Source organism: Drosophila simulans, chromosome 3R, assembly GCF_016746395.2.
Source record: "Drosophila simulans strain w501 chromosome 3R, Prin_Dsim_3.1, whole genome shotgun sequence".
Lineage (NCBI taxonomy): Eukaryota > Metazoa > Arthropoda > Insecta > Diptera > Drosophilidae > Drosophila > Drosophila simulans.
In genome coordinates this window covers 23,894,254-23,916,039 of record NC_052523.2, presented here as the reverse complement: position 1 = coordinate 23,916,039, position 21,786 = coordinate 23,894,254, and the positions used below count along the sequence as shown (strand labels likewise).

The 21,786-nt window shown below is 46.5% G+C and overlaps 1 protein-coding gene across 3 annotated transcripts; it reads right to left on the bottom strand.

Moving 5' to 3' along the window:
- Positions 1-3,107: 3,107 nt before the first annotated feature.
- Positions 3,108-14,961, bottom strand: LOC6729879 (DNA-binding protein D-ETS-4). 3 transcript variants are annotated; one of them, XM_002105146.3, is made up of 5 exons: positions 14,353-14,961; positions 7,056-7,836; positions 6,835-6,995; positions 4,914-5,073; positions 3,108-4,823 (listed from the first exon to the last, which is right to left on the bottom strand). In XM_002105146.3, exons 1-5 carry the CDS (start codon positions 14,392-14,394, stop codon positions 4,411-4,413), a joined length of 1,557 nt encoding a protein of 518 aa, XP_002105182.2. In that variant the 5' UTR covers positions 14,395-14,961; the 3' UTR covers positions 3,108-4,410. The 3 variants fall into 3 exon arrangements, with proteins under 3 accessions (XP_002105182.2, XP_016036644.1, XP_016036643.1); XM_016177687.3 differs by lacking the exon at positions 14,353-14,961 and adding an exon at positions 8,377-8,443; XM_016177686.3 differs by lacking the exon at positions 14,353-14,961 and adding an exon at positions 8,287-8,417.
- Positions 14,962-21,786: the final 6,825 nt, after the last annotated feature.

Here is a 21,786-nt window from a genome sequence, read left to right as displayed (position 1 = left end):
CAAAGGGCGGCGGGCGACGGGCGGCAGGATCCCGCAGGAGCCGAGGTCGTCAGACAATGAGTTCCCAGCCTCTCAGTCCTTTGCCGGCCCACATGGCGCATACGCAATTTCCACTTCTCAAATATTTGACGCATACAGTGTATACGGTGTACAGCATACAGCACATAACATATATGGCATATATAGCACATAGCGCGTGATTAAATTAAATGCCGGGTGAGTTCGAATCGGAACAGCCAGGCGACACAACTAATTAAAAACGCCCAACATTGCGACGTGTCCGGGACCACGAAAGGAATTCGTTGTGCCCAAAATGCGATGGCGAATCGGGGTCATCGGCCCACTTGACCAGTGTCCAAATATGCCAGTGTGTGCGTAATGAACTGCCCTGGCCGCATAATGCGATTATTGTCCCTGGCACCTCGCTCGCCCACTTCCTTGCTCGCCCGGATAATTCAATAAATTGCAATTCCATGCTGCTAACCCGCCCCCAGGGCATTTGGATGCCAAATCAAATGCACTTAACTAAACTAAATGCGGCCGCAGCTCTCGATTGGCTTGCACCTCAAAGTAGGCAACGATTTGCTCGCAGCATAAATTTCGCTTGAGTGGAGAGCAGGGAAATTGTTAAAAGGGACCAGGATCGCCAGGACCCACCGAAAACGATTTTCCTTGGCGAGCTGAAAAACTTTTTTAAGTTAATTGAAATTCAACCCAGTCTGGGCACGGGCCACTCACCGGGCTGCAGAGATACCTCCGACCCAGAAAAAGGTTCCGACTTTAGTTTTCGTTTGATCCGAACTGGGATTGCCGCTGCCCATTCGAGCCAGGATATTTATGTCCGTGCGTAGGCCTCGAAGGGCACAAGCGGTTTCAGATGCGGATGCGGATGCGGATGGACTTGTTGAATGGCCCACGAATATGTATCGAGCTACCGTCGTGGCCAGCCTGGGCAAACAGTTTAGTCAGTGCCTGGCAATGTGCTTAAGTCTCATTTATTTTTCATGGCCCGGCCTATAAAAATTGTAATTTCATTACCACCGACAGGCGGTGGCCACGAAGGTGGGCTTCCTTGGGGTGGCAAGTGCAAAATTGAAACACACTTGAAAAATGAAGGTGCCCGGCAACAACAACACAACCGCAACCAAACGGACACCGAACACCAAAGGTGGTGGCTCAACTCGGTGTCTGCCTCTGACTATGGCCTTTTTATGAATTTTTAAAAATGTTGCTGTTTTGGCGGCTGGCGAATGGCGGCTGCCGACGCTGATTTCGCAGTCATGGGCAGTCCTGTGGCCACAGGACCCAAATGCCCGGCCACTTGTTAGCCATTTTACCTTCGCCACGTGCGAGCTGGCGAGATGGTGAGCTGGTGGGTGGGTGAGTATGTGGCCAAGGTACTTAACTTAAATGGCAGATCCACTCCTTCCCAAGCCAGTCGACATCAATTTAAATTGAATTTTCACTTACCCGAGTGCGGGGCTGAGCATGAGGGTCCTTGGACTTTGGTATGCAGCCCAGACACCCGGCAATTTACGTCCTGAATTAGTCTAATGTAAAATTTAAACCTTAACTTGGGCATTTCCTTTTCCGTTTCGGCTGCTCATCTGCCTCGCAGTTTTTCCCACTCGCTGGCCAGCGGAATGGGGGTTGAGTTCATAATTGATTAGGCCCGACATTTAATTAGCAGCGAATATTTCTGTGCCACTGCGGCTTGGCTTTTGAGCACATTCATAATGCTTTGATGGCGCCGCCCGCGTCCCGCTTCAATGTCACCAATTATGCTAATTAAAGGTGCCGTCGGAAAACTCGAGCCCCGAGCTCAACAATGCGCGCAAAATGTCTCCGTTTACGAGCCCAGGATTTTGGGGCTGGTCCTCCGGGCTGTTGGCTATTTTTAAACGGCAAATTGACGGGCTCAAAAGGGCCGAGGCTTAAAAAAGGGCTAACTAACTGGGCGGGGCCGGGTCAATTGACAGCCGAGTCGTAATTATCAAAATATGTAGAAAATGGCTGGCTGGCTGGGTAGGTGGATGGGTGTCTGAAAGGCAGGTCCTGGGCCTTCTGGAATTGACAAATTAACATAAGAATGGTTGGCCAAGTGAGCAGCTGAAGAAAATGGGGAGGAAGGAAGCAAGGAAGGATAACGTTTACGGCAGGAAGGCGGGCCAAATCCCAATTTGCCGCATATCTTAAGCCTGCGAGCGGTAACGAACCTGTTGATGAATCAAACTCGAAATTCAAATTTAAGACTCGGCATGGGCGTGTCCTTGCACAATGTCTGCGTCAGCTTAACGCTTGCTGCACTAATTCAATTAAATATTTGTCTTTGTAGTTTTTGTCGCTGGCTAGATGGGTATGCCAAGGCGGTGGAAATATGATGAGGACCAGGATAAGGCCCAGGCTCGGGCTCAGGCCCAAACTCAACACCCGAAAGACAAAGAGAAAGCCAAGGCAGCCGGCTGCCTTCCGCCTTCTGCCGGCTCAGGATAAACAGCTCGCCCATCGCCGGGATAATGCAAATATTGTCGAGAGCGCGCAGCTTTCACTCGAAAAGTGAGAGCGGGCTGGCTGCCGAGGGAATGGATGGAATGAATTTATTGCTTTTGGGAATTTTCCACTTGATGGCACTTAATGCGATTTAGTATTTAAATGAAGAAGGAGATGGCACTGGAGTTGCGGGACAACAAAGACGATAAACCCATTCGGGCGCATTAAATTAATCTCGGCAAAGGCATCGGCAGCACCGCTGGCGACTTAATATGGGGCCACGATAATCCGCATCCCGATTTGGCATGCATTCGAACGGAGGTGTATCTATTCTCGGAAAACATCGATGATTTTCCCCGGCGCGGAATAGTTTTCGCTGATTGAAAATCGCATCGGTCACACACGAATGCAGTGAGCAACTGACTGACAGACAGGGCAATCTAAAATGTTTTGCTGGCTGCACAAGGGCAGCGCCTCCGATTACTGCAAAAATGCCATGGGTTTCAGTTTCCATTTCCATTCTAGTTTCAGTTTCAATTTTAATTTCCATTTCAGTTGCAGAGCATCGCTGCGAAGTCCCCGCACTGATTTAGTGTAAATATAGGCGTAATTGGCGATTGTTTTTTTGCAGTGATTTTTATTTCGTTATCGTATCGGATAGTGTAGCATGACAATATGTTAGTTGAATAAATAAATAAATAATTGGTGTGTCGTAAAAAGTGTAAAGTGCATAAATCTAGTTGCCAGGCAGGCGGCTGGTGGCAATGTCCTAATTAGGTGTGGAATATGCGTATAAATATTTTTATAAACGGTAACTGTTCTATTTGGTTAACAAAATAAGCCAAGCAGCCAATTGGCCGTTGCATTATTCAATTAAAGCGCCTGCATTAATGCTAATGCAAATAGCAGCAAAACTAATTGACTTTCCATAATTTCACCGCTCGGCTGGGCCAGCGAATAAATATTAAAATTAACTTAAACTCGCTACCCGTCACATAAACGAAACTAGAGAAAATTATGCACGAATTATGCTAATTGCGTATAATCAAAATAAGTTGAAACGAAATACGTCTAAATTGAACCGCCACCCGGTAAAGAATAAATAATTGATAAAGTTATGAGATATATAGCATAATCGGACGAGGTCGAAAGATTTTTAACTTTTTTTTTTTGTTGAGCGGAAGAGAAAAAACTTTCAAGGAAACCTACGGCTAGTCGAGCCTTAATCGCCTTACAACTACTATTTAACATTTGTTCGCTTATTAAGTTGTTCATAGAACTTACTTTTGATATATCATAGATATATGGTTCCTAAAATTACCTCGACACCTTCATGCTGCCAGCGAAGGATGCTCAAGTCAGGTTAGTCCATCAATTGTGACTGTTTGCTTTGAGTGCTCTGGACACTGAGACCTTCAAGCCAATTTCGCCTCGGACTACTAATGGCGGTCCAGCTCCAGGATGCACTCCAGTCACCGGACATCCTCCTGTTGAGTCATTATCCTTCGCGTGGACAGGCAGCAGTTGAATAAAGATGTCGCCGGTAAGTCAAACATGCGCAGATGCAGCCGAATGACCAGCTGCAGTGCGGGATCAGAGTTAGATCTACGATCGATTGCGGTGAAACTGGGGGTCACTTAAAACCCTGCCACGGCGAACTTACCTTCGCCAGCGGACGCGGATTTTACCTTAGTCTAGGGCCAAACTTAATCGATGCACGAACTTACCTTCGTGCCTAACAAGATTGTGAGTGGTTATGTACAAGGACTAAAACTAATGCTCGCTAGGCCCACAAGGCTAGTCGAGAATAGTCAGCGGATCGATTGGATCGGATCGGATCGGATCTGGGATCTTGGATCAGGTGGGTCGGTCAGGTGTGCCACTTACAACTAGCAATAAATAACTGGCCTGTAACCTAAACTACTGACTGTAGGGATGGCAGAACTGGTAGACCAGCCGCTGTGACCTCTCCGTCTTCTTCATGATTCCCTTCTTGTAGTACTGCCGGATGGAGCGGGACAACTTGTCGTAGTTCATCGCCGGTCGGTTCTTGCGCCGACCCCATAGCTTGGCCACCCTCACCGAGTCCTCGATCTTGAAGATGCCCTTGCTGCGGTCGATCCACCGGATGGCCGTGCCGTTCACCTGGGGCGAAGCCAGCAGCTCCTTGAGGAACTGCCACAGGTGAATGTGGGAGCCTCCGCCGCCGGTCCGCCCGCCATTCGGTCGTTTAACTGTGGCCGTACCGCCGTTGGAAGCGTTGGTAGCGGGCGGTGAAGTGGAACTGCCGTTCAGAGGTGCCACTTGTGCATCTGCTTCCATGTCGTCGTCATCTGTGGAAGAGGTACATTCGAGTTAGTCAAACTTCCAAGATCAAATCAATTTGAAGTCTATGCAAATAGTCTTCTGCTGATCGAACTCACCTTCGCTGTCCTCGTTGTAGTCCAGGTCCAAATTGGGCATCGCATAGCTGGCTGGCCAGAGATCAGTGCTCGCAGACTGCTGGGAATGCTGCTGATGAGCGGGCTGGTCGGCGTAGGCCATCTTCCAAATTTCCAGCTGGGCGTGCAGCGTGCTGCCGCTCTGCAAAAGAGAGGCGAAAGTGAGACATTTCGAATGGGTACAGAGCCTTAATCCTTGGCCAGATCGCAATCTAGACGGCATATCAATTGGAAATTCTTGGGCTATCCAAGTGCATAAATTATGTGCAGTCTCCATGGTGCAAAAGCTGCACCGACAGCAGCAACAGAAGAAGTATGGGTGCTCATAGTATGAAGTGGCAGCAACAACCAGAGACAACGGCGACGACTTACTTTCACCGTGCAATGTCGTTGCTGGTCGTTGGCTCAGTTCGAGTGCTGCCAGTCCCGCTCGTGCCCCTCTTTTACCCCCTCCCCCTCCCCCTCCCTCGCACAATCATCTGAGCCGCGACGATGGCTCGTAATCATCCGTCCAAGTGCTGCAGTTTCACCAAACAACCTTCACACATTCTTTCACCTTTACAGCCATGACCACGGTTACTAATTTTGGTTTCTTTGGCGACAGACTGCTCTCCGATTTCGTAGTCGTGCGCGTTCGTCGCCTAAGTCTTTTGTTTTCTGCCTTTCTCGCTGCACTCTCTTCGGTTGCCAAAGCCCAAGCAGCGGCAAAAGCAAAAGCAGCACCTAACGAGCCTAGGCGAATGTAATCATTGATATATTTTTGGCAAAACTCTCGACGAGCCGAGAGCACATGCTCGCTGGATGGTAATGGGAATGGGTTGTGTGGATGTGGAGTAGTTTAGATAGATGCCCAGCCGCCAGCTCTGCCTAATTGCTGGCAACAGGTTTCAAGTTTTTGATTTTGAGGACCGAGCTCTGAGCTTTGCGTTTGGCTCTGTAGTTTTGCGTTTTGCTTTCTGATTTCTGATTCCGAATGGGCCTGTAAACCGCTCTGGCTGGCAGCCATGACGTCAACGCCAGTTACGAAACTTGTTTCGTTTTAGTTTTCGTATCGTATCGTTTGGTATCGTTTCGTTTTGTTTTGCTCTTCGTTGGCTTTGTTGTTTATTTGTTAGCCATTTCCATTCCAATTCGACCCGTACGCGAAATTCAATTCAATCGCATTGATTGGGCCTCTCCGCATATTGGCTCTTTGCTATTGGCATTTGCATTGTGTTATTGTTTTATATGCCATGGGCTATTGGCCCGTTGCTTTGTGCTGATCGATTTTGTAATATGCCCAACTATTTTGGCACTCGCCCAGTTAAGTCATACGTGTGATTTTGAGTCACACTTCTTATGGCCTGCCTATGTTTCTACACAATTCCCAATCAGAGGTCTAGGTGTCATTGAAATTTCTATATGGTGGTCTCTTCTATTTTCGTGGAATTTTGAAATTACCTTCTTCAACAAACCGTGTGTCCATTGAGTGGAATCTTTTTTATGTGTCATCTTTTTTTGAAATTTGACAAAGTGACTTGTTTAATATAAAATTTATTTTATCATTAAACGGGCCACTTAAAATTTGCATTTACGTCTGTCTTCGATTTGACAATTTAAAACCCGTTGTTTAAGTTTAGAACTTTAAACTCTCCAATGTACTTTCGTTAACAAAACGGCTTATAATATGTGATGTATCTAGTGGCTCCCATTAAATCAAACCAGTTCACACATTATACCTATAAGGCAAAAAATACATTTTTTGGCTACCCAATAATTGATATTCAGTTAAATCAAAGCCACAAGCCTCTTTATAACTCGGTAGAAGCAATGGAATTCCAAGACTTCTGCCAGTCAACTGGAAAACCCTAGAGATTTCTGTGACACCTCTTCAATAAAGTCTGTGATTGACTTTTGGACTCACCTCTGGTAGTCGGCGCACGAATTCCTCCTCGCTGAGTAATGCCAGAGCCGCTCCGTTTTCGCAGAAGTGCAGCTCCAAATCGGCCACCGGCGGCAATCTGAACTGGGCCAAGGTGGATCGGAGCCATGCGTGTACCTGGGCGGGCGACCAGCCATTGGGATCTGCAGAAATCATTCTGGTTGCAGTATACTTTTCGAAGGACTTGGGTACTCCCCACTCACCCTGCGATATTTGCAGCTCCGCGCAGATGGCGTCCGCCTCTCGTTTGGCATGTTCCAGGGCCAGTGAAATGACGGGCTCAAAGTCGCCGCGCACTTCGGCCAAGCCTCCGATGAAGGATTCCAGAGCCAGAGGCTTCAGGTTGTGGCGCTTCTGGAAGCTGGTGTCCTCGAGGCACTCCCGCAACAGCTGGTGATCGGGCTTGGTGTCCTGCTGATTCTGTGGACTTTGTAGACTCTGCTGCTGCAGCAGGGAGTTCAGATCGATGAGGCTCTCGATGTCCGCATCCAAGGGCTCGGCCTTGATGCTCTCCCCGCAGGAGGACCTGGGCGATGGCGTCTCGCAGTTGGACTCCGGCGGAGAGGGTGGCAGGATGTGCAGCTCCTGCTTGATGCTAACCGCCTCCAGCGAGGGCGATGGGCTGTTTAGACTGTCGTAGCTGCCGCCAAATCTGCCAAGTCCATAGGCAGCGAACTCCGACTGCAGTGGACTGGATTGCGGAGAGGGATAGGCACTGTGGGGATAGGCGGGCGGTGGAATCAGCTGGTGGCTGGAGGGGATGGTATAGGGCGCAGTGGGCTGCTGTTGCTGCTGGATGGGCTGGCTGTCCCAGGCGCACTCGACCTTGATCTGGGGGGCGTTGTACTGGAAGACTGTGGTGGGAATGGGTGCGGACTCCTGCGGCAGCAGCGACAGGTCGAAGTTGTCTGCATAGGATGAGTACTGATCCGTCGGCGTGTGGGCCTGGAACTGATGTGGCTTCAGCTGCGGACTGTGAGGCATCTGCAGAGATGGAAAGAAAGTGGTGCCAAAGATAAATACACAGTAACAAATATATATAAGCTATCCTAATTTTGTATTAAAAAATGGATTTTAAAATCTTTAAGTGATCCTACATCTTTTGTGTGAGATGTTTGGTTTACAACAATGTATCTTGCTTTGAAATGTATCTCTGCAAATGTTTTTACCCATTGCCCGCGATTTGATTTATTTTCTCTAAGTGCAAGAACTAGAGTTACCCAAAAAAGAGGGCCAGGCTGCTAATTGAAAATCAAAACTTTGCTGGCGCCATCTTGCCGGGACTTCACTAATTATCCGGCGATCTGAGATGCGGAATTGCGGCCACCTGTCTTAATTATCACGCCCATGAAAGTTAATTAGTTTTATTTCTTCGATTCCATCTGGATTTGCGTATGTGCGGACGCCTTTCTAATTCGTACTCGCAGCACCTACCTGACAAGGTATGGAAATTTTCGGATCTGATTCGCTACTGATTCGGTTCTGATTGAGCTGAGTGCTGGTGAGTTTGGAACTGAGCTTAACCTTAGTTATCCACCGATGATGGCGGCACTGGAAGCGAAGCCGACGAGACAAGAGCAAGAGGCTTACTAAGCTCGGAGTGGCATTGATTTTCTCATTTATCAAGTTGCGATTTGCGACTAGTGACGCCACAGAAGGCAGCTGCGAGAAGAAAAAAAACCCAGAGGCCCCTAGACGAGGGGGTGTGTACTTTTTCGAGCGGCCAAACAATGACTAGATCAAAATCAAAGCGTTCTCCGAGCTCTGGGCTTCACAGACCCCATCCCTCCCACAGCCCGCTGTCTGGACTAGGAATTTATTTGCCTTTTTTCAGTTTTATTTATTTATTTGCACGGCAGCGTCATAAAAGAAGGCAATGCTAATATGGCCCGAATGCGCTACCAATTTTTACCTCCGAGAAACTGGTTTTTCATTAAGCAATGCAGCCAGATGTGTGGGGGCCCCGGGAAGGAGGGGCCTATATAGTCAATATGGCTATGCGCTGTGCGCTTATTATTATAAAAAACAGCTCATACTGGATTTTCCGAGTAGTGCTTTCAGCTATCAGATATCGGGGAGGCGGTGGGCAGCAATATTATTGGCTGCGCTTGACGACGCCATAATTCTAACTAGTCACGATGTTATTACAATTTCTGTGTTTTAATTGTTCGACAACGGGGCGTATGAGTGATTTCAGTTCGCTTTTCTCGCCTGCCCGCTAATTGCCAGCACAAACATTTCGATTTCGCCGCAGCACTCGGTGATTACCTTGCGTAATCTGCATATTATTAGAGCGATATCCCAGCCGTGTACTTCACCCGAATCCGAACTGGGATTGAAGTCACATAGAATCGAAGTACCAAGGAAAACTTAGGACATGATTCAGCAGCTGCAGTCAATGACTCAGTCGAATGGCCATAAAAAAGATGGTGATTGCCGTACAAAAACTGCATAATAAATTGAGCTGCTACGGGCCATTTATGGACCATTAAGGACCAGACAGCCTGCAAAATGTCAACTAGTTACTACACTCGGCTTCTACTAAATGTGATCGAAAATATAAGCCACACTCACATTACATTTTATGGCCATTAACTGACCACCCTCATAAATTTTCAAAACGAAAAATAGGTCTGGAACTTAATGCTCGAGGGAAAGACTCTCTAAATAGTTAATGCAAAATAATGCTAATAAATATTCGAACATTGGGGGGGCCAATAAAAGCGGACTGAATTTGCATATTTTGTACTCAGACTTTGATTTATTCGCTGTGTCATATTCTCCTACCCTTAGACAAACCCACATCCTCGCAGCTGGGCGAATTAGATCACTCGGGTTATTCCAGTATATGGATTTCCTGCTGCTTCGCTCCAAACAACAAAGACCTCGGCGATCTGAATCATGTGGTGTACTCGTAAATTTTAATTAAATCTCGTTCTACAAAAACCGAGAAAACAAGCTCGCAGCTCGCAGCTCAGAACTCAGCGATTCTGACAGAATCGGAGTTCCCAGTGCCGCAGAGAAAGATGCGGACAAAAGGCTTTTTGTGGCCAAACGCTTTTGACCGGTAATATTTCATTGGCGTGTCGGACATGGGGCGGCTGTCAATAGACGCTTTTGTTTGCAGCGAAGCTGGAGGGGATCGGGGCCGAGAATATCTCGGTATCGCTGCGATATACATATGCTGCCATATCGATATGCCGAGTTACCATTGGCACCCGCACCCATCTACGTCACAAGATTGTTGATTTCGGCTTGTTTTTCGCTTGTTATCGATCACCAAGCGTTGGGTGTCAAAGGCGGGACATGGAAACAATGGGCTCGGGCAGCAATTAGGATTTGGAACGGCTCTGCCAAGTGGCTGTCAGGTGCGGATTGTATTTTTAGAAAAACCACAGCGCCATTGTAGACACATTTAGCCGGCAATTCTATTTTTAAAGCCATTTACAATGGCACCAAATTGATACGACTTGGAGTGTGGGTGCCGTATCGTATCGTTTAGTACAGTGTTGTTGTGAAAGGGAAATATGATAAGTTCTGGACTTTCCACCTGTCCACGAACAGGATACATTAGTACTCAGTACTCGATTTGAATCGATGAAAACTCTAATCGAGGAACACGAACAGTGAGTAATGCAACCAAATCGGATGGTCAGGAGGAACTCACATGTCGAATGACACGCACCGACACCAAAAGAATTGAATTCCAATTAAATTATAGCAATTTCGAGCATCCGAAATGCCATAACTTCAAAGCTGACTCATTTCAAGCGGGCAGACAGGCCGACGAGCAAATAAATCGAATATGCCGAATTTATTAAAATTCCAGCAGGCTGATAAAAATTCATTTTCCAGCATAAACAAAAGAAAACGCCCGAATGGGCCAAACAAAAGACAAAACAAAATCAAATCGGAGCACAGCCATCGATGGCGATGTGGAAATCAGAAATCCGAAATCTGAAATCAGAAATCCGAAATCAAAGATATGAAGACCATGTTAAAAGCAAACATTTTGAGGCGCTGTCAAAGGCAGTGGCAGATTTGATTTCCCTTTTAGGGCCAGCAAATTGAAAAACCCTTAGCCGAATTAGCAACAATAATATTTGAGCAATGTGCCGGGGAGAGAGAGTAATAAATTGAAAATACACATCCGAGCCCCGGCCGAGGCCACACAAAAAACAAAGTAACAGAAAAACAAGTTTTATGATTTTTGTGGCTAACTCAAGCTCAGAGCCAAAGTCAAACAGAATCAAATTCATTAGAACAAGTCGAAGCCACTGTCAAGAATGTGGCATATTTATTTGTGTGCGCTTGTGGTGGCTTTGCCTAATAATAAAATCAAGTTTACGTTTTAAGACAAAAACGACAAAAGCATTATTAAAAGCTGCGATCAGATAGCACTCGGGCCAGCTTATTGTCGTACCAGCCTTATAAGCCGCACAGCCCCACAATAAATGGAACGAATGGCCTGGCCAACGCCTAAGGCGAACTCACGACCGATCTATATAAAATATAAAGTATAAAACCATTTAACCAGATCTTACACGGGGCGCGCCCAGGCCCATAGACAAAGGAGACCTTGGTTGGCCCCAGCCCCAGCTCCAGCCCCAGAATCGCACTCGGAATCGGAATATGTATCTGAATCTGAGGCAATCGGAATCGCAGGCAGACAAAAGGTTGGAGTGAAGGGTACACACGTTCTTAGCGTGGCCAGTGAAAAACGAAAAAAAAATAAAATTAAAACCATAATAATAATATAATCAGTTGCAAGTGCAGCTTTGGAGGCCTTGAGTGCTGACATGCCGCTGAGTTATGGCCAGGTGATATTTAAATTAATTTATATGTATCTTTGAACTAAATAAACAAACTATGCTAATGCCGCACGGTGCTAACCTCAGGTGTTCACTTGCCTTCCAGCTCCCAGTCGGCGACAATTGTCAGGTAATCTGTTCTAATCGCATTATGGCAATGGAGCTGGCAAAAGCCAAGCCGAGCCAAGCGAAGCCCGTCTGACCCCGAACTCCTCACCACCCTGTTCCTTCAGTCAAATTGTTTGTTTAATGATTGTTCGCTTTATTCGCGCGCTTCGGGATCGGATATACCATATAGCATATAGCATATAGCCATGGCTGATGGGCCAAGGGGCCTATGGCCATGTTGAAGTGCGCTGTCAACAGCATAGGCACACACATGGATACAGAGACAGAGATACTCTGGCAAATCCCCCGGCGGTATCCATCCACGTACAATCTACCATATACCATCTACCAGTTCTCGGATGCGTGGGTTAAGCTGTCAAAGAGACAAGACTTATTTCTGCTTATTTTTACATCGCCCGACTGGCTGCCTTCTGTTTGTTTCACTCATTATTCTGTATCTTTGTCCCTGTATCTCTAGCTTTTTGTCCCCGTATCTGTGTGTGTGTGTTTGCAGTTTGGTGTTGGTTTTAGCCACTTCGTGACGGGGCAAAACTGCTTGCTTTTCTGCTTGCAGCTTGCCATTCTTCGCTATTTGCATTGCATTTAATTGTCGACATTTCATGCTAGATAAATGGCTGCCAGCAAGGTTAATAAATATCTCAAATGGGTGCAACATTTCAATTATGCTGCATTCTTTGCAGCCTGCTTAATATGCCAAGTGTCTGGCAACTGTAACGACCCAGAATGTTCCGGCTTGTCGTCTTGTCCGCTGGCCTGGGAAAGCCAGCAACTAACCAGCTAACCAAATTAATTAAAGCTCCCACTTGGACGACCTGGTCTGAAGATCTCTACCTCTCAGTATGCCGCACATTAACCCGCCCGATTACTACTTGGACACTCTTCTGATGGACAATCCAGACACACACCCACCGCACAAGTGGCACTTACGAGCCGTCCAGTGCAGGCTGGGAGACTGGACTCTGGGCCCATTCCACACCCACATTCTGGGCAGGAATGCGCTTATGTCTAGGCACTGAACCCTGCGAATCCAATCCCTTCTGCACTCATTATGCGCTGCACGCACTGACAATTATTCCGTATAAAAGACGTTGCGAAGCCAACTCATTTCAATTTGCATAAAAGCCAGGCGAGATTCAATGCTGAAGCCGCAAGACAAGACCCGCAACCACAGGCTGCCGTGGCAATATTTTAGTAACACACTGCAAAAAAATGCGACACATACAGAAAACAATTACCATTTGTCTGGGTCTCAAAGGACGTGGTACAAACGAGTGAAATGCTGATAGAATTCTCATTCGGAACGGGGAAAGCTAATTTCGTTGAGTGCATGTGCCACAACAATGGCCAAGTTGGGAGCCACACCCAAAAAGTGATTATTATTGTATAATCGGTTTGATTGATAACCAGTCGTTCTGGACAGGATGGAATAGGATTGGCTAGCTTGGAAATGGCCCTTGACTGGGCGAACTTAGAAATGCCACTCTCGATGGATTCTCGATGGAAAGGCCTGGCGCTGAGGGAAAGAAAACCTGACAAGTTGAAGTATTTATGTCATGTCGAGTTTTCCTCAACTCGTCTTGTCTCGACGCGGCTTAGTGTGGCTGAGCTGCGAAAGCGGCTTGCATTTATAATTGTTGGCAGTAGTATTTATTTTATTATGTCCATAAATATAATGAGAGATGAGTGTGGCTGCCGCTGCAGGCAGACTGGCAATCTTGCAATCTTGCAATCTTGCAATCTTGCAGTGCATTTCTAAGCGCTGTTCCAAGCCACTTGCTTCTGTGTCAGCGTCAGCGATTGGAAAAGCGCGGAGACACATTTCCATCAAATCAATCAAAAATGGTAAATACAAGTTTTTTTTCCTCGGCATTTTCCGTATTTTCTTTTATTGCAATGCTGGCAGCAGCATCATCAGCAGCAGCAGCAGCAGCAGCGACAAACGTCAAAGACTTGCGTACATAGCCAATGGAGCTTAAGTAGGTCCAACAAAAAGTATCTGCTGGATCGGAATGCACTTTCCGAGTGAAATGCCAGTTCAGGCCGACATGGCAGCTCTTACTCGGCGTTTGTGCTACTGTTTGTTGTCGTGCCATAGTTGACAATCATTTAGAATCACTTCTTGCAAAATGAAAGCATCTTTTGAAAGTTGCTTTGGATGCTGTCGCTTTTGCTGTTGCTGTTATTGTAATTAAAGACAAATGTAACTGGCTGACTTAGTGGGTACTGGGGCTACTCTCACCCAGTGACACGCATTCGCATCAGCATTCGCATTCGCGGGATGCCAAGTGCAAGATGCAGACCGAAAGATACTTTTGCCGCCTACACGAGATGCGCTGCGCTGCTAATTAAAAGCCGCAGAGGCAACTTTACTGCCACACCGAACTGCGCATAATGTGCCAAGCGACAGATACAGCTACAGATACTCTATATTCCGACACGAGTGGCCCCTGATGATAATGGCGGGCGAAAGGTTATCGGCTATCAGCTACGTATGTAGTTCTATAGCTATAGCTATGTTTTCAAGCAGCTAGGGATGCAGAGATACATTATCGCGACTTACCTCACTGGCTGCTGGCATGTACAACATTTTCTCGTACTCCATTTCTGAGTCGCGCTACAAACAATTATGGTATTTCGCAGATATTTTCTCAGGCTCTAGCTACTGTATCTGTAGCTCCAGCGTAGCTGTATCTCTCGGCATGCAAAATGCGAATCGTCAGATGCGAAAGTCTCGAGTGCTGCTGTTCAGTGCGCTGTCTCGTTCTCACTCGCGGCCTACCGCTCTGGCCGTCTCCTTCTGGCTCTTTCACTTGTTGCTGTTTTGGTTTTGATTTTAAATGTTTAACTAGATTCACTCAGCGTTTTGTTTCACTGCCTCGGCCTTGGTGTTCATAGTGGAGGGGGTATTGAATTGTTTTCGAGAGTTTGTTTTGTTTTATTTCGACTTTTGAGCCAGTTTGTTGCATTCACTGACTATTCACTGCATTTCGTTACTAAAATTTCCACTGGCAAACTTGTTGCTCTCTCCCTCTCTCTCTTTCTCTTTCACTGTCTCTCTGGCTGTCTCTGTTTGGCACTGGAGTGTATTGCTCGGTCCGCTTGTCGACCGTTCGCCAAGTCTTCACGCTCGATTCTGTGAGCGGTACGTGCTGCGATCGCTCCGCTTACCTCATGCCCAGAGCTTTTGAGCCGCCAAACTGGTTGCTAAGCTCCTCTTTCTTGCCAAGAGCTTTGCCATTCAGCCATCGGCGCAACATCGATGGCAAACAAAGGTCCATCAATGTACAGATACTGAGATACCCATGCCCAGATACTCTCAGATAGCCAGATGAAATTTATTGGCTCGCATAAAGTGACGCAGACAACTGGGGCAACTGCAACCGTGATTGAATGGCTCGCAGCCACGCCCCCAAAAAGAGTTTTCGGCCAGGCGGAAAAACGTCAAAATGTTTGGATGCACGTCGATGGCATTATCATTTCCGCTTCCGTTGCAAGAGACGCGAAGACGCCGCCAGCGAAAATGTCCTGAAATGTCCTTGCGAAATACAATTTAATTTGGCATTTATATTTCATTGCCCAACGACAATTTCACAGTTTTTGACATCGCATAAGAACGACGACGTCGCCTGAAGTCCAACTTCAATGTTATCCTTTTTCAAAGAATCCTGCAGTTCATCTAAATACCTATGAATATCAGTTACTCACACAATTAATTATTTATAATCAATAATCAAAATGCAAAACAAGTGTGTAAGGTAATAAATCGCTTGCAATTGTTGAGAATCAAATGACATTTGGCATCACTTTCATTTCAACCTGTCATTTAGACCCTTTTACCATAATAAATTTTTTTGCCAAGCCAAATTAATTTAAATGCTAATTTCGTTTTAATACCATATGAATGTATGCTATCGACACATTAGAAATTGTAATAAATACTGAAATGACGAAGTCTTTTGATTTATAATAATTGCGTTTTTTCGGACTACGGCAATAAATAAAAGGGCCATTCGAGATTTGATTAACAAGCTTAGCATGCTTGTTATTTTTGTCTAAATTACACCCCCCTCCTTCAAAGGATTAAAATAAGGACGCATAGAAATTAGCGAAGATTGCTGGATTAACAGGATACCTCAAAATGATTCCACCTTGACAAATGCGCCATTGTGGGTCATCCGGGCTAAATTGGCTGAGCAGGAAGCACTGTCGCCTAAAATGAAAGGCATGTCAACAGCAATTGGCACTCAGCAAACCAGACGCAGCTGCTCCGCGGAGGAGCCTGCTCAGTACGGCATCCCGAGTCCCGCCGGTGGCCATCATTATGCCAAATGCCGGCCCCTCTGCGTTTAGCTGGGGACAACGACCAGCCTTTGGCTTCTGGAAAACTCCCTCTTCTTACACGGAAAATGTTTTCATATATTCACTTTGACCATAAATTGAATTATTTCTACAATATTCTTGAAAGTCTAATAGAACTATAAGCAAAATCCAGCATTAGAGGAATTCGAGGCATTCTTCATGCAGCAGAAATATATTTAACAAAGCGTTCCTAGCTAGCTATTATGTTCTAACATCAGATATGAATGAAAATATGAACTGACAAGAGTTTGAAGTTTTTTAAAGCACGCCCTGCTCTTGTATCTGATTTTAGTTTCTGTGTACGGAGCGGCTGGACACCCATCACAGGCAGCGGTGCTCCGTGATGGACAGCCGGCTCAAAGGAACGGCGTGCTTAATGGTGAGCTGCAACCGCCGAGAGCCACGGTGAGGCAGCTCCTGGTGGGGCAGCATTATCCACGTCAGGCAGCCTCAGCTGGATGGATTGGCCGGGAAACGTGCTGAAGTGGCAGGACACGCAAAGGCCGCGACAAACAGCTGAATCAGCCCCTGCGGGCGGAGGAGCGAGCGTTCAATGGGGAAATGACGCCAACTGCAAGCTGCGACAGCTCCGCGGGCCACCTGCTTAGATTGACCGGCTGGGGATGGTCATGCCCCCAACTGGGGAGCTCAGTGAAAAGTCATTTTATTTGCACGGTCAGCGATAATGACATTTTTCAGAAACATATCCAACACTTTCCATCTAATGGTAGGAAAAATATGGTAGTTATAAGCGAAATTTGATATATTAAAGTTGGTAAATCCAACTACTGCTGAAGTGTGTGATAAGATAAGCTAATCGGGACACCGAAGCCGCCGCAAAGCATCGTTTAATCAGCCTGGTGCAAGATAAATCAGCTGCCAGTCGGGGGACAGGAGGACGCCAGGACACTCTGTGGCTGAAGGATAACCTGCGGCTGCTGTCTGTCGATTCGAATTAAGTCCAGTGCTGAGCCCAGAGAGTTGATTCGATTTGCTGGACATCATGTTGGACTCGGACTCTTATGAGTGCCGAGAGAGATGCGACCTAATGCGATGCAAGGGGCACAATGTGCATTGCATGGGCTCCATTGGGAACTCACACTGATTGCTCCTAAATCAAAGCAAGGATTAATGCGTTGGTCGAACGGGAGTGGGTTGCTGGCGACCGAGCTCCCAGCCAGACATATACAAATAGAGGACCAGGACCAACCCCCCACTCACAAACACACACACATATATACAAGCACGCACACAAAGGACGACGGACAAAGTCAAGGCGGCAGGAAGTGGGCTAAAACAAGCCTCACACATGGGCGGGGCAAAGACGTGAGGTGTGACAGCGCATGCAGCCGGATGGATGGTCAATGAGACACTTCCGGTGTAGGAGGCCACAGCAGCAGCATTGATGTAAATGAAAGCCGTTTCGCTTAAGCCGGTCACAATGGCCGTGCGCACTCCGGAAGCACTGCATCCACGATGGGATTCGATGGCGGAAGCGGGTTGCAGGATGGCGCATCGGAGGCAGGGCAATGAAAATGCCCGTCTCGCCGGACAGGATCGTTGAGCAAACTGTTGCACGCCTGTTGGACATTCAAGTAGCAATCCTTTGGGCACTTCCCTCCCCAGAGACCAGTGCAACCAGTCTGGCTTTTTTTCGATAATTCTAAATTCAATTTCATTTATTTGGATATCTTTTTTAAATATTCTGATCCTATAAAGCTACATTTTTACCCAGACTATCTGTTTATTTAAACAAAGAAGAGATTTAAAATATAAAATAATATAAGCTACATGGGCAAAAAAATGTATTGGAGTGTCTGCAATATATTTGGCATAGAATATGAAACTAAAAAATTGTGATTTAGTTTTTGTTTTAATTTTCCAATATACCACGTTTGCATTCAAACCAAAAAAAGCATGTTTTTTGTTTGCCAACTTTAATATGTTGTTAATTAAGTGTTTTTAGGTGTTTCATGACGACAAAAAAAATACATTTTTTCCGGCAGCTCCAGAGGCTGTGACCCCGTGAGGGGGATCCACCCGGGAAATCCCAGTTTTGTGGCGAAACTTTGCATGAATCGAAATAGCGAACGAATCGTTGCGGTGTCAGTTCGCTTGGAAATCCGCTCGAAAGCCATTCACAAATGTAATCCGCTGGCCAGCTGAATATGCGGGTATGTAAATAATTGCCACCACCGTTAGTGATTTGTCCAATGCCCCAAAGGGCACTTGATCCGATTCCGTGCCGCCCATCGTAATCATCGGAGTGTCGGCATGCTGGACGGATGTGTTTCAGGACTGGACTCTGGGGCGAAAGGAATCGCGACAAGTTGAGTGTCGGCTCAATGAGCCGACGCGTTGATTTCAAATAAATAAAAATGTTAATTTTAAAACTGCGCTTCGCCACTGGAAATTACAGTTATTCGCTGTACGTGTTTAATTATTTTTAAATCACGGTTTCACGGCTGGAGTCCTCCGGACGACAGGACAACGGCAGGACAGCGACTGCGAGAGCACGGCTGTTTTCGCAGGCTCATCACGTGCCGATTGTCAGCTCTTCGAGAGCATTCGACGGTGGCCCACAACTGTCCACTTAAAGTATTATTTCCGCAGCTGGATCCTAAATTACAAAGACTATTTCGTGTGGTTGAATTTTGCGTGTTTTGCGGCCCCGAATTATAAATAGTAATTATGACTTCTTTGAGGGCAGACGAGCCAGCCCACTGCACATGACACAACTTCAATGCATAACAAATAAGGCAAATAATGACTTTAAGGCCCAAGACAAAGAACTTTCGTCGTTTTCATTTGCATAACTCGGCGCAAAGTGAAAGGGCAACTTACGCACACACACAAGCGCACGCATGAGTTGGAAGTCAAAGGTCAAGCCCAGGAAGAGGCCGTAACTTTGAGGACTTAAGCCGCAATTTATGATTTCACACAAACAGACAGACGGACACATTTTTGGCCGACGGGCAAATGCATTTGCCGTTATGCAAATGACGCACTCACTGACCAGTGACCGTAACCTGATGTCCGTAGGACGTCCGGTTGTCCCGCTGCCCGTATGTCCCGATGTCCTGCTGTCCGGACAGGAGTTGATTAATTTGCTGCAGTCCGTCGTTTTTCGGGGCACTTTCTGTTTGTGTTTTCCTGACTGCATAATAATGAAACCTTTTGTCGAATTATGATTCCATTGTCTTTGCTATTTATTAATTAAAACGAAACGTTTTATTTGAGTTTCCCCAAACAGGAAGAGAACAGGATGAGGGTGTTTCGGTTTGGTTCCTGGCGGTTGGCAGTCACCCTCTATTCCGACTTTGCCCAATCTCTTTTAGGGGTTACTTTGCCGACATCATCATCGAATCAATCTCTTTTCGTTTTCAATCAAATAATTAATTGCAAATTTGCGGTTCAGTGCAATCAGTTTGCCTTTGACAGTCCCTTTCCCCCGAGCTTACCTCATTCCCCCCATTTTAGATGGGTCCTTGTGGGCCTGCTCTTTTCGTTTTTTTGGTTGGAGAGCCCGGCCAAGGCCAAGCTCCTTATGCAAACTGGCTGACTGTTTCTATTCCGGCGAAAATATGTATCTCCTCCGTACATGTGTACATTCATTTCTTGGCTCCTTCGCTTTTTCCACTCGACGGTGACGTCAATGGCAAGTCACTTGAACCAAATCGTAATCATGTAGAGCTCATTTGCCTTGAAAGCCGAGTGCAGGCAATTGAAAAGTGGAAAAAGAGGCTAACAGGATAACAGGTGAACGCCTTCGCCTTTGCCGTCGCCTCCGCCTCTGAATCCTCCTTTGCATCCTTCGCATCCTCCAGCTGGTCGTCATCATTATTGGCAGCGTTGAACGTAATGGCCATTCGTGTATAATGTTGCCAGGAATCAATTGAATTATGGCGCTGCTCAAGGGCTGCCAATCGAGAAACAGCCAGGCTAGTCGACAAGACAATCGAGCAGCAAATTGCGTAGCCCGAAACCGAATGCTTGACTGGAAGTGTCTACCTCCGCACTCTGCTCTTCGCTCTTTCCGCTCCCCGAGAACCTGTCCTGCCTTTGAGAAAGCTCCTCCGATTCCCTCCCAGCCGCACTTATCTCGGCCATTGTCTTCCCCAAATGCAAACGCCATCCGAGCATATTGAGCATCTTGAAGAGCTCCTGGCCACCACTCCTTCTATTCCAGTAAGCGCCTTTGCTTTGTTCGACTCTCTCTCCTCTACATTCACATTCAATATGTTCACAAAAATGGTGAAATTATATTTATATTTAGCCCATAAATAGAATATATAATACAGAATATGGCATAATGTGACCAAAAAATTGATTTTGAATTTCATATTACTATTTTTTTGCATATATAGGTTTTATTATGTACGATTTCTCGCTGTGCATTAGTACTGTCTCATAACGTGCATCCGTGTCCTCACTATTTGCATGCCACGCCCCGCGCCGCCCCTCGCCTCTTTGGTGTTGCGCTTCAATGGTTTTGTTGTCCCTCGCACCGGAATGGTATGTTAAATCCTTTTTGCGAACAAATTCAATTGTGCTTGTGCAATTTTTGTTTGATAACTGCAAACCGGTGTGTCTAAATCTTTGATTGCCTGTTCGAATATATAGTATCTACAGTATGGTAGTATATACTTCACATATACACTAGGTGGCATTGTTGGAAAATACTTTATGCGATTATGAAAATGCCTGATTGCACCTTTTGAACTGGCGTATTTGGAAGCCGGCCGAGAGCTCTAATGCTATTTAAAGATTACCCGCCTCCGACGATCGATCCCCAGATTCCTCTCGAGCGAAGTTGGGCGAAAGTTTGCAGCTTAAGCAGGATGTGCCAGGATGCGAGAGTGGATTGCCGGATTGCTGGATTGCCGGATTGCTGGCTGTTGCCAACTTAGCCACAGTCAATTTAACGCGAAGCGGGGAAAAAAGCGCCCGCAAGCGAATAAAACGAAATCTAAATAAATAGCAGGGGTAACAGCTCAGTATGAAAGTAATACGAGAATCCTTGGGGTCCCTCCTGGCACGCCCTGCACTACCATGTCATTGCACGCGTTATCCTTCAAGGAGCCAAGGAGCACAGCAGCCAGCGCGAGCAAAGGAGTGAAGTTTCCGCCAGCAGCTGTAGCGAAATTAAATAGAAAACTGGAAACTAAACGAGATTATCGCCATGCCACAGCGATATTCGTATACTCTGCTGCGGCGAGGACCTCGCTCGCAGGATATCCGAGTGGTTCAAAGAGCTCGTCCGAGCCAAAATGCTCGGACCCGAAAGCCATCAAAGTCGCAACACAGATAAATGACGGGCGTATATATAAAGTGGGGGTATACACACTCACTTACGTAGTTACTTACGTATCTGTGTATCTGTGTGTGTGTGTGTGTGTGTGTGGATGGGCGAGTGTGTTGCCTGGCATCGAAGGTCCTTGCAAAGGCAAAGGGACATTGCTCTGCTCATTGAACTGCGGCTAAGAATGCAGGGCGCCAGCTCCTTTGGCTGCTCCTCCACTTGGTTATGAAAATGACAAATGTGCCGCAGCTCCAACTGGAGCTGGTGCTGGTGGCGGAGCTGTTGCCACTGCTCCTGCTCACTTATAATTAAAATATGCAAATGCTACCCGGT

What these genes read in the sequence shown, in the direction of transcription:
- LOC6729879 (XM_002105146.3), bottom strand. Translation starts at nt 14,394, where the DNA reads ATGGAGTACGAGAAAATGTTGTACATGCCAGCAGCCAGTGAG. An exon ending in GGAGCTGCAAATATCGCAGG is followed by an intron (nt 6,996 to 7,055) that starts GTGAGTGGGGAG and finishes TGATTTCTGCAG; the next exon opens with ATCCCAATGGCTGGTCGCCC. An exon ending in CTACAACGAGGACAGCGAAG is followed by an intron (nt 4,824 to 4,913) that starts GTGAGTTCGATC and finishes CCTCTTCCACAG; the next exon opens with ATGACGACGACATGGAAGCA.